The following is a 12,998-nucleotide window of genomic DNA, read 5'->3' as shown; positions in this document are numbered from 1 at the left end:
TGTATAGAGGCCCATTTCCAGCAACTCTCACTCCAGTGTTCTAATGGTACAATGTGTTTGCTCATTGCCTCAGAAGGCTAATGGATGATTAGAAAACCCTTGTACAATCATGTTAGCACAGCTGAAAACAGTTGAGCTCTTTAGAGAAGCTATAAAACTGACCTTCCTTTGAGCAGATTGAGTTTCTGGAGCATCACATTTGTGGGGTCGATTAAATGCTCAAAATGGCCAGAAAAATGTCTTGACTATATTTTCTATTCATTTTACAACTTATGGTGGGAAAGAAAAGTGTGACTTTTCATGGAAAACACAAAATTGTCTGGGTGACCCCAAACTTTTGAACGGTAGTGTGTTCAACAGTTTAGCTGCTGCTTCTTGAGACAATGTCTGTTACAATATGTCAAGATGTTTAATCTTTTGTAGTTACGTTGTATATTTAGTGGATGTCCAAAAAACAAGATTATTCCCAAGAACAAAGCAGGCTGTTCCCATTGTTAATTATTTTCCTATAACAGCACACCCAAGTGTTTTATTTCTTCTATAAAGCTTTAAGGACTGTGATGCTTTCCAAAATGTAAAGTAGCTGTAAATCATTACAGCACACTTGCCTGACTGCTGGCCTGATACTCTCTTATCACAGGAGTTTCTGGAGCAGTTGTTACACTTTCCTCCTTAGGCAAGAAACTAGAGCCAAATGCTGTGAATGAAAAAAAAAAAAGAAACAGATGAAAGAAAAAGAAAATCAGATGCATCCAGCAGTTGAGAGACATGTCTGCCATCAGAACTGGAATCGATTATCCTGAGGCATTTATCAACCTCATCATCTTTTCCAGTCTGCAGCTAATTTTCCTTGAGTGTTAGAAGAATCTTCCTCACGAGTCTATCGGCGTTATCAGGAAAGCAAACTTCCTTCCAGTCAAAAACATGAACATTAACAGTCAATTTGGGAGAAAATTTTGTGTAATGAATGTCATGTATAAAAGTGCTTCTATATTTATCAAACATAATGGATAATATAAAAGACGCCTTAGAAAAACTGTGGTCAGTAATGCATGCCATAGCTGGATTAGACGTTAACCTCCAGCTGCAAACCTAGAAGTAGGGTCAAGTTTTGGGGGAAGGGGAAGCCTTGGCAATGTTTTTAAAAAAGAATGAAGGATGAATCTTTGACTAGTACAAACAGAGGTATAACTTACACCACTACGTTACATTAATCAGATGCTGTTATCCAGAACAACATACCCAGACCAGCCTGGGGTTAGGTGCCTTGCTCAAGGGCACTTCAGCCATTCATGTGGTTCTAGGGAATCAAACCAGCAACCTTTTGGTCTTAAAGCGGCTTCTCTAGCCATTAGGCCATGCCTTCCCCGTGACTCTATTTGACTATGAACTCAAATTATCCACTCTAGCAAATCTTTTTTATTCAATTGGACATCATTGGGATTCACCCAATAAGCTGTTACAAACACATGTTTATGACCTTATTTACGATACATTGTCAGAAATAGGGGTCCACTAGGAGTCCATTTCTGTCCCCCAAGGTACAATCTATACTCATGTACCCCCCAAGGCTCAAGGTAACTATGTGTACCTTTTCAAGGTCAAAAAGGTACATATATGTTCCCAATCAGTATATAAAGGGCACAAATAAGTACCTTAGAGGGTCCTGCCCCAGTGACAAGCGGTTGTACCCCTAAAAGTACAATAATGCACTTTGTTTTCTGAGAGTGTGAATACAAACAATAAAGTTGGAATACTGGAGCACTGTTGGATGTTCTTGGCTCCTGTGATGGTGGTGGTGCCATAGAAGGGGCAGGAAAGGCAGTAGGATCGTCCCCCTTCAGGTTGGTAGTAGTCACGAGGACAGGGGTAACATGGGACCAGTCCAGTACGGGAGAAATGACCTGCAGAGCATGGAACTAGAAAAAGAAATGGAGAATGAAATAGGGACAATGAGGAGATGAGACCAGGAAAAAAAAAGGAGAGACAGAAATAGGAGGTGAGGTGAAGACATTGAGTGATGAGGTTAGATTAGAGAAGAGGAATGTGTCTATTGCTGCGCTACAGACAGGGAATAGTGCTGAACTGGATAATTGCTGTGTAACAGAGATGAAGCTCACCTCCGCACTCACTCTGGTCCATGGCTCCTCGGATAACGGTGGAGGTTTTTGGAGGACAGGATTTACATGAGCGTGAGCCAAAACCAGGCTGGTACTGACCCAAAGGACATGACTCGCATGTCTCCAGCCCACTTAGTGATGAGCTGCCAGGCTTACACTGTGCTGAAGACACACACACAATCCAAACCCATGCACAGATAATAAACATTAATACAGAACATTTCATAAAGTTAAACATTGACATTGCAGTACACACAAATGCTTCAACTCAAAGACTAAAACTTTGAATGGATAGAGGTCATGACTCTAGAGGTCAGGGTATAAAAATACCTAAAATTTCCTTAATTGCATTGCTCAGTGGCATAATTCTGGCTTGGCTCAAGCCCCTACCTTTGCACTCGGACAGGCTGCGAGAGTGAAGGTAAGGGGTGGAGAATCCATCTGGACACTGTTTACACTCTGTCTGGCCTTCCTCATCCTGATATGAGCCCCTCCTGCAGCTCTCACACTCAGCGTAGTTCACAGAGAAATACGTCCCCACTGGACACTGCACTACAGGACACACAGGACAGAGGCTTCAGTTCACCCTCTCACCATTACAGCTGGGTGCTTTTCGGTTTAGCACAGAGAACCATTTAAAGTTTTATTACCCAAGTGATCTATCAATATACCTGAAATTGCAAAACACCCGAGTGCATATTAATCATATAGTAATAATTCAATTAAGACTAATTATAACAGTAATATATTTATATAACCACAAAATAACAATTAAAGTGCTTTAGGCAATATAAACAGGTCACTTAAAATCATAATTTGAATGAATTGTATAGAAAATATACAGTCACCTAAATCAACTCAAATATTCTAATTAAGGAATAAAACACAATGACGCATGCTCATCTTATCTCATCTCATTATCTCTAGCCGCTTTATCCTGTTCTACAGGGTCGCAGGCAAGCTGGAGCCTATCCCAGCTGACTACGGGCGAAAGGCGGGGTACACCCTGGACAAGTCGCCAGGTCATCACAGGGCTGACACACAGACACAGACAACCATTCACACTCACATTCACACCTACGGTCAATTTAGAGTCACCAGTTAACCTAACCTGCATGTCTTTGGACTGTGGGGGAAACCGGAGCACCCGGAGGAAACCCACGCGGAGAACATGCAAACTCCACACAGAAAGACCCTCGCCAGCCACGGGGCTCGAACCCAGACCTTCTTGCTGTGAGGCAACAGCGCTAACCACTACACCACCGTGCCGCCCCAATGAGGCATGCTGTTAGAGGAAAATAATCAACTACAGTGTTGAGAACTCTCTCAGCAGAGACATGATACAGCTCAACTCATGCCATGTTGCTAACTAGCTAATGTCTCAGCTTGGGCTTTTCACAGCAATGAACTTGCCACCTCATGAGTTATATCATATCCAGTCTTGCACTGTTCGCATAGAGAGATTGGGCACATGGAGTGATCAACAGATAAGATGAATTTTATAATTTATTTATTGGTTGTACATTTCACATTTATTTAATGTTACCAAAAAGATAGATATGGTTGAAAAGTGTGCAACCAGAACTTGTAAAGAAAATACAAATGTACAAAGTGTATTATTAAAAAAAAATTGGTATGTGAAGCAGGAAGCTCAGTAACTCACCGCACATGCGGCCCTTCAGCACAGATCCTGGGCGGCAGTACAGAGAAGCCTTCTTACTTTCCAGAGATTTAGAGTCAGCAATGATCATCTCAGAGGATACATGAAATGTGCTCAATGGCTGTTTGCTCAGTGTCCTCTTCAGCCGATTGGTCAGTAACTCCAGTGTCCGCAAGAGTCGCTTTTGATTGGCTACTTCCAATGAGTGGTTCCTCGACAGGGGCAGTGGGACGCTTGCTGGGAGAAAGGAAAGATGTTGGGGGAACAGAAGGCTTTGTATTAAAATGTTTAGATCAGTATTAGGAGAGATTACTAACCAGTACTTATGATTTTTTTAGTTGATAAAGTGTTTTTTCTGCAGATCAATTTATAGAAAAGTAATATTTTTACCAGTGATATTAAAGTATATCTGGATCTTTTGGTCACGTGTGGGCCCTAAGATCTCACGATGACGTTTCCTTTTCAAGGTGGAAGGGGGGTAGAACACACCGTCCTGCTGGAGACGGGTGCGCTGATTATCTGGAGAAAAACCACTATCAAAGTAAGTATAGTCCTGACCGTTACTGCTCCATCCTCCTGGACCTGAAGAGAGAGAGAGAGAGAGAGAGAGATGTGGGAATACAAAACATATAGCATCAAATTAAGTAGCCATTACATTTTACCCATACTTTTATTTAATGCTTCAAGGCACAGTGCCTTGCAAAAGTATTCATCCCCCATGGTGTTTGTCCTGTTTTGTCACATTACAAGTTGCAATTAAAATGGATTTTTGGGCGGTTAGCACCATTTGATTTACACAACATGCCTACCACTTTAAAGGTGCACATTGTTTTTTTTATTGTGACACAAACAATAATTAAGATGAAAAAACAGAAGTCTGGAGTGTGCATAGGTATTCAATCCCCAAAGTCAATACTTTGTAGAGCCACCTTTTGCTGCAATTACAGCTGCAAGTCTCTTGGGGTATGTCTCTATTAGCTTTGTATATCTAGCCACTGGGATTTTTGCCCATTCCTCAAGGCAAAACTGCTCCAACTCTTTCAAGTTAGATGGGTTGCGTTGGTGTACAGCAATCTTCAAGTTATGCCACAGATTCTCAATTGGATTGAGCTTTGATTAGGCCATTCCAAGACATTTAAATGTTTCCCTTTAAACCACTCCAGTGTAGCTTTAGCAGTATGTTTAGGGTCATTGTCCTGCTGGAACGTGAACCTTCGTCCCAGTCTCAAACCTCTGGCCGACTCAAACAGGTTTTCCTCCAGAATTGCCCTGTATTTAGTGCCATCCATCTTTCTTTCAGTCCTGACCAGCTTTCCTGTTCCTTCAGATGAAAAATATCCCCACAGCATGATGCTGCCACCACCATGCTTGGAATGGTAGGAATGGTGTTGGGTTTGCGCCACACATGGCATTTCCCATGATGGCCAAAAAGATCAATTTTAGTCTCGTTTGACCAGAGAATCTTCCATGTGTTTGGGGAGTCTGCCACATGCTGTTGGGCAAACTCCATGGAATATTCAAAGTTTGGGATATTTGTTTATAACCCAACCCTGATCTATACTTCTCCACAACTTTGTCTCTGACCTGTTTGGAGGCTCCTTGGTTTTCATGTTGCTTGCTTAGTAGTGCAGCAGAGTCGGGGTCCTTCCAGAACAGGTTGATTTATACAGACATCATGTGACAGATCATGTGACACTTTGACTGCACACAGGTGGGTTTTAATCAACTAATTATGTGACTTACAGTATGAAGTGAATTAGTTGGACCGGCTCTTATTGAGGGGTTTCATATGAAAGCGGGTGAATATTTATGCACACTCCAGATTTCTGTTGTTTTTTTCATCTTAATTATTGTTTGTGTCACAATAAAACAACAATTTGCACCTTTAAAGTTGTAGGCATGTTGTGTAAATCAAATGGTGATAAACCCCCCCCCCCCCCCCCCCCAATCCATTTTAATTCCAGCTCATAATGCAACAAATCAGGACAAACACCAAAGGGGATGAATACTTTTGCAAGACACTGTATGCATGGAGTTGAATTCTAAATTTGCAACTCAATTTTCAGGCTGTTGCTATTAACCTTCATCCTACCAAGTGGGGTCCATCTGGACCCCGCACCTATATGTTTGTTTGCCATTTTAAAAATATGTGACATACTGCCTCACCGTTTTATGAATTTGTCGGAATTTATGTCTTAATTACTGTAAAACACTAAAGCACCGGAAGATCAGCTTTTTGCATTGTGAAGGTATAATTAATTTGTTACTGGGGTCCAACCGGACCCCAGAGTAAAGTTTATCTGTCTTTCATTTTATAATTGAATAGCACACTGAAAGTTAACTTCTTTTATTTCTTTTATGTTCCATAATGAAACTACCAAGGCATTCCTTCTTGGGGTCCGTGTGGACCCCACTGCTGCAATAAGCACAGGCTGCAAAACAAAAGCCCTAAATTATTTTACAATTACTTTTTTGTTTTAAATTCTGTAAGAAAAGACCTAAGTTGTAATCCAGAATGTTTTACAGCTGCATGAGCTGCAAAAATCATGTATATAATGCCAATTTTTTTTGTGGCGCTATAATTTGCTACATGTATGCTAGTTATTGCAATATTACTGCAATGTTATTACATTTATAATACATCGTTGATATTCAGCTATAATGGATTTTGTTCTTTAATAAAGTTATGTCTGTTTGCTGCATTGAATTGGTTCTTACTGCATTGATTTCAAGGTATTCCCTCCTGGGGTCCATACGGACCCCGCCTGGTAGTTTGTGTATGTAAAATTGGCTGGTAGGATGAAGGTTAAGTGTGTTCTTTATGCCTTGGGCCCTTTAGTGTATTGCTGTTATTAATACAAGATGTTCTGAACAAAACTTATCTGGTGATTTTGTCTTTATAAGCTTTAATTTTAAAGAAAAGTATTAGGGTCCAAACGGACCCCACATGGTAAGATTAAGGTGTAAAATAGCATGGTAGGATGAGGGTTAACTAACAACATTAACAGTGTGTAAGGTATTTCTTGACAGTAAGTAGATGGAGACAGATTTCAAAACTTACAGTTAGGGTCTTGTTTAACTATAAAAAGAAAAACCCATGGACCACAATTTATTTTGCAAACTTTTATTTTTCTGGTGTTTTATTCGAACACCATGGACCATTAGAAAGTTATGGACCTCTTGGCTAAGCTTCCTGAACCCCTGGGGGTTGCTGGTCCCACTCTGTTATTCTGCTTTAAATGGAACATTTTAAAATACTAAATGTCTCAACAGAATTTATGAAACACGTGTGAGTCCGTGCAGACGGTGGGTTCTCACCAATAGCAAATCCGTTTGGATAGTCATAGTTGTACTCCAGACAATGTCCTTGCGTCATCACTTCCAGTTTACAGCTGACCTCATCTCCGCTGCACATTTTAGGAACCTGTAGGGTTGTAGGTGTTAGAGAAAAACAACACATGATGAGGCCACGTGCGCGTGTGTGTGTGCGCATGTGCGCATGTGTGTGTGTGTGTAATCTTACTATATCTCCTAGAATATTAGTGAAATCTCCAGTGAAGGACTTCAGCAGCTCTGGATCATCACAGCGTGATGCTTTGAACAGCATCTCAAAGGGCTTGAAGCCGCTATTGGCTATTCTGTTCTCTAAAAAAAAAATCAACCAAACAAAAAAACCCCAGAAAACTTTCAAGTAAACAATCTTTACAGACCTACAGTTGTATGTGGAATAAATACTGAAATATGACACATGAACTGAATTCCTACAGTCCAGTGGGAACAACAGCATGAGGCAGAGAAATTAAGCGAGTTATCAGAGGGAGGATACTCACGGGAGCAGTCTGGTCTGTCCGGAGCCCGTGGTGGTTCCCATCGGCCATTATTGGGGCAGAAATAGTTGTGCACTGCGTTCTGCGTAAGACTGTAACCCTCTCTGCAGACCAGGGTGCAGTTCACCCCCTTCTCTTCCTCTGAGCAGGAGAAATTTGCATTGACCGGCACATATGGCTGATCACATGTGGAACCTGTGGATAAGATACATCAGGAACATGAGGAATTTATACACAGCAGAGTAGTTTTGCAGAAATCCTAAGGAGTGGGCTGAGGGGAACAATGTCAAGGAAAAAAAGTATAACTGGTAAACACACACACAAATTATAAATGTGTGTATCTGGAAAACTCATCGGATGTCCCTGAAGCTGAATTCTGGCAAACAGCCCAAATCAGTTTTTGGCCAAACAGATTTCTGTTCATAACATCCTTTAACACCTTTAAGAAACCATGAATATATTTCACTCAAACTGAAATTTATTCATGAATATTATAGTTCATCAAAAATGTGCAAATTCTTGTTTGCTTGCTTGTCTTGGTTATCTTCCTGCAAAGACTGTGTTGTATATGGAGCCATTTTAACAAATGTGGTGGTAAAAACAGCCAGTCTGCATAAAGATGTCTAAAACCTTGTGATTTCCCCACAGATTGAAAGTCAAACTTTGATCAAGTTGTTGTTAAACTGTGTGCCATCACATACTGGATAAGGGAGGGCAGGGAGACTTAGGACAGTTTGTATTTCTATAAATTAATTTAACCAATCAGGTTTTAGATTACATCAGGATGGCACGGTGGTGTAGTGGTTAGCACGGTCACCTCACAGCAAGAAGGTTCTGGGTTTGAACCCCATGGCTGATGGGGGCCTTTCTGTGTGGAGTCTGCATGTTCTCCCTATGGGGTTGTACAAACCAGTGCATACTTAGTCCCAAGCCCAGATAGATTGGGGAGGGTTGTGTCAGGAAGGGCATCTGGTGTAAACCAAATCAAATATGTGGAACAGATCCACTGTGGAACCCCCTAATGGAAGCAGCCGAAAAGTTTTAGATTATATCAGAAGTTAGATGTTGCCCCTTAGAGTCAACCACTTTGGAGCCATGAAGCTGGACACTGCAGTAATAGACCCCTTCGCAGTAAACGTCATTCATATGTAAGCGGAAATTGCGCGCGCAGCCTGGACCCAAAAAAGACTCAGAAATGCCTAGTTGTTGTGTTTTCGGGTGTCAGAATCGTAGCAGTGATGGGGTTAAAATGTTCAGAATTCCAGCAGGATCTCACCCATTCCAAAAAAATCGCCGACGTCTATGACTACAAGCCATCAAACATGTAGACTGGGATGAAAACACTATCAAAAATGCGCGGGTTTGCAGCGCCCACTTCATCACAGGCAAGATCAGGCTATTTATTAAATCTTTCTTTTTTTATTCTTTCTAGTCTTCGTTTATTGATGTAGCAAAATACTTTGGTAGCGTTTGTCTGATTAGCTGGGTCATAGTTACACAATGTAATGAATATTGTTAGCATGCTAACTTAGCTTTGCATGCAATTTTGTTTGTAGGAGAGGTCTCGCTTGACTCAAGCAGTCCAGATTTTGTGCCATCATTATTTGTGTATGCCGAAAATCACAATTTTAAAGCAGGGATGGAAAGGTAAAATTGTGTGCCCTCACTCTAAATGCCAACTTACGCTGACTGCTCTAACCTACTGTAGCTCCCGCCCCGTTCAGTTTCATTTCTGCTCTCTGCCTCTCGCTTTTTACGCAGCTCTGATTTCTCTTAGCTGCACTCTTTACACTATCATTCCTTTCATGCCATTACCTCCTGCAAATTGCTGTTTAGTGTTGGTATTTGCTGTTGTAGCTAAAGCCACATTGCCATCACATCACTGGCATAATTTGATTAAAACAAAATGAATATGAATGTCCCATTGTTAATCAAGTTGTACATGCCCGCACATAACACAATCATATGCGTCTAAAGACTTGTAGGCACGAAGTTTTTCGTGGGTGTACACTGAAGTCTTGTCAATAAGGTACATATCTGGAGTATATATCTGGCCATTGTGTACCAGGGAACTTACTAACATCGTCCGTCCACTCTTTAATTAAATGCGGATCCGGTAGGCGATGTCCACTTGTTAGAGTTAACTTATTTATGTAGCATTCTCGATCTTGTAATGACAATTGTTTGGCATAATCTGACAGCTCATAATGCCGGTCTATGGGCAGCACCATTGTTTCTGGGTCCAGGCTACGTGCGCATCCTGGCAACGGTCGGTTTGTTTACAAACATGCGAAGGGGTCTATACTAAACTATTAAAAAGAGTAAAGTGTGAACAACAGCGAGTCTGTAACAGTCCTTACTTTGCACTGTGATGATGAGCTCGCAGGTGCGGTTGTTGCCGGAGGGGTCTGTGGCCGTGTAATACACTGCAGTCTCTCCAACAGGAAAGGTATCACCAGAGGAGTGGGTGCTGGAGACGTTCAAGGGAGCACCTGGAACAGTGCAGACACTACACTTATAAGAATGGATAAATGTAATAGAAAATGACATTCCATTATCCATATGAGTTGTATTACACACTAACAGTATGTACATGGCTTGGAATAAATTCATTCAACAAATTTACTAAAAAGTCAACATTTTTGTTACATTGGCTCAGTGTGTAAACGCAACCTCAATTTTTCTGAATCATCCAGCAAATAACAAAAACTTTATGGCTTATCACTTGATCTATCACATGACCACTTACTTCACTTTCCTCCTCAAACATCTAATCACATACACGCACACCCCTGGTCCGAATCATGAGTTCACTATATACAGCACAAACCTCAGTTCATTGTGAAGTATCACTCCTAGCTAATCACTAGTGATAGTTTACTTTAAAAACCTGAGTGCACACTCTTCTGATTTTGGCCCACTGTGTTTAGTTTATTGAGTTTCCCATTTGTTGATTGCCTGAACTATCACCTGATTATATATATATATATATATATATATATAATTTTCTGAGATATAATAAAAACATATTTATATGCCAAAGTCAGAACGTAACAGAAGTGTTGTGGACATATATATTCTCAATTTTAACAATGGAGAATTACTTTTTGAAACATAGGAAGGTGATGTTTTAGCAAATATAATTAATAAACATGTGTAGTAGAATAAACATACACATTCTTTCAATAAGATTAACATGGTATATAGCTAGATTGTAATTAATTTGTAACAGACGCGAGATGGACAATCGTAACAGAAGTAATGTAACAGACATCATTTTGGAACTCATAAGCTTGACTTTGGCATATAAATATGTTTTTATTACATCTCAGAAAATTAAAGTTATCTTTTAACATATCATTCATTAAAGATTACATGTTTGTGACCTGATGGTAAAAAAAGAAATGGTTTTAGGTGAATTTTTAAAAATAAGTTCATGTCCTCATTTCAGTACCCATAAGCGTGGAATCACTCATATATATATATATATATATATATATATATATATATATATATATATATATATATATATATATATATATATGCACACACTACCGTTCAAAAGTTTGGGGTCACTTTGAAATGTCCTTATTTTTGAAAGAAAAGCACTGTTCTTTTCAATGAAGATCACTTTAAACTAATCAGAAATGCACTCTATACATTGCTAATGTGGTAAATGACTATTCTAGCTGCAAATGTCTGGTTTTTGGTGCAATATCTCCATAGGTGTATAGAGGCCCATTTCCAGCAACTCTCACTCCAGTGTTCTAATGGTACAATGTGTTTGCTCATTGCCTCAGAAGGCTAATGGATGATTAGAAAACCCTTGTACAATCATGTTAGCACAGCTGAAAACAGTTGAGCTCTTTAGAGAAGCTATAAAACTGACCTTCCTTTGAGCAGATTGAGTTTCTGGAGCATCACATTTGTGGGGTCGATTAAATGCTCAAAATGGCCAGAAAAATGGCTTGACTATATTTTCTATTCGTTTTACAACTTATGGTGGTAAATAAAAGTGTGACTTTTCATGGAAAACACAACATTGTCTGGGTGACCCCAAACTTTTGAACAGTAGTGTGTGCATATATATATATATATATATATATATATATATATATATATATATATATATATATATATATATATATATATATATATGTATGTATGTATGTATGTGTATATATATATATATATATATATATATATATACACACACACACACACACACACACACACACACACACACACACACACACACACACATTTTCGTTGTACTGGTCTTGTACATTACAATAGCAATAAAAGTCTGTCTATCTATAATAAATTTGCACTTGCATCCAAACCCGTGATGATGTTCATGAGTCAAATTATTACCACCTCAAATATAATTGTATGTAATGAAAATCAAATCAATCAATCAAGCGAGTTAATGTTATTCTCTGTTGTTAGAAAAACATACATTCATTCCTGAAATAATCTGCTGCTTTTCATCATTCTTCTTCTTCTGATTCTTGGATGCTGTCTGATGTTCTATGATTTCATCATTTTATTACACCAATAAACCTACATTTCACCATATTTGGCTTTGCTAAACGTTTACAGTGTAAAAATAGAGCCCCTCTGGAAATCACTAGCTGACTGACATTTAAAAAAAAATAAATATTGACTCTATCACACAGTTTTTGAGGCACAGCCCTGTATGGTTAACCAATAGTGCCATAACTGGTGTGCCAAGTATTTGGTAAGTAAGTAGGGATAAGGTTTACAGAACTGTTTCATATTCACTGTGAGATCTTACATTTTTAATGATCCATAGTCAGAAATGTATTCAAGTTTATTACTTAAGCAATAAATCATAACAAATTGTGCTATTATACTGTTTAAAGATCATCAGTGAGTGAGTGGAGTGATGCGGTGCATAGTGTTTAATTCCTCTTATATCATGGCAAATTTCTTATCAACGCCCTATTAGTTACATTTTAATTTACTTAACAGCATACCATACTTTTAACCATTTGGAATATCCAAGAAACAAATTAGTTCCTGTTTTCAGTTATCACAGCTATAAACAGTTGTTTACTCACCAACCATTTCACCAAGTCTCACCACCAATCCTTTTTTTAAATTTACTTTCAAGTTAATGTGACAAAAAAAATGCAGCTTGTCATGTTACTGAGAAACTTTAAGGTAGAAAATCCAATATCCTCAAGCCTTTTCTGTGGCGGAAAACTTACTGACTTTTACAAAGTGAGCACTCACACTGGTGACTCCTTCCATAAACGTTAAACAAGCAGCATTTTCGAGAAGACGTCACCTTTTAACCTATTATACATTTTTCTCTTTTTAAGTAACAATGTTTTAATTAGATTATGTAAGTTATTAGTGTAGGTT

At 39.1% G+C, this 12,998-nt stretch overlaps 1 protein-coding gene across 3 annotated transcripts in view; it reads right to left on the bottom strand.

Annotated features, from left to right (window-relative positions):
* Positions 1–12,998, bottom strand: part of svep1 (sushi, von Willebrand factor type A, EGF and pentraxin domain containing 1) — a 283,771-nt gene that overhangs the window by 112,668 nt on the left and 158,105 nt on the right. For all 3 annotated transcript variants that reach the window (XM_060937264.1, XM_060937110.1, XM_060937184.1), the window contains 10 exons: positions 9,968–10,099; positions 7,611–7,802; positions 7,304–7,425; positions 7,099–7,204; positions 4,171–4,362; positions 3,784–4,017; positions 2,511–2,672; positions 2,121–2,282; positions 1,758–1,919; positions 609–697 (listed from right to left, as the gene is read on the bottom strand). In XM_060937264.1, coding sequence (XP_060793247.1) covers positions 609–697; positions 1,758–1,919; positions 2,121–2,282; positions 2,511–2,672; positions 3,784–4,017; positions 4,171–4,362; positions 7,099–7,204; positions 7,304–7,425; positions 7,611–7,802; positions 9,968–10,099 — 1,553 coding nt within the window. The remainder of the gene's footprint in view (positions 1–608; positions 698–1,757; positions 1,920–2,120; positions 2,283–2,510; positions 2,673–3,783; positions 4,018–4,170; positions 4,363–7,098; positions 7,205–7,303; positions 7,426–7,610; positions 7,803–9,967; positions 10,100–12,998) is intronic.

The sequence above is a fragment of the Neoarius graeffei genome, chromosome 1 (genome assembly GCF_027579695.1).
Source record: "Neoarius graeffei isolate fNeoGra1 chromosome 1, fNeoGra1.pri, whole genome shotgun sequence".
Lineage (NCBI taxonomy): Eukaryota > Metazoa > Chordata > Actinopteri > Siluriformes > Ariidae > Neoarius > Neoarius graeffei.
This window is presented reverse-complemented; position numbering and strand designations above follow the sequence as displayed.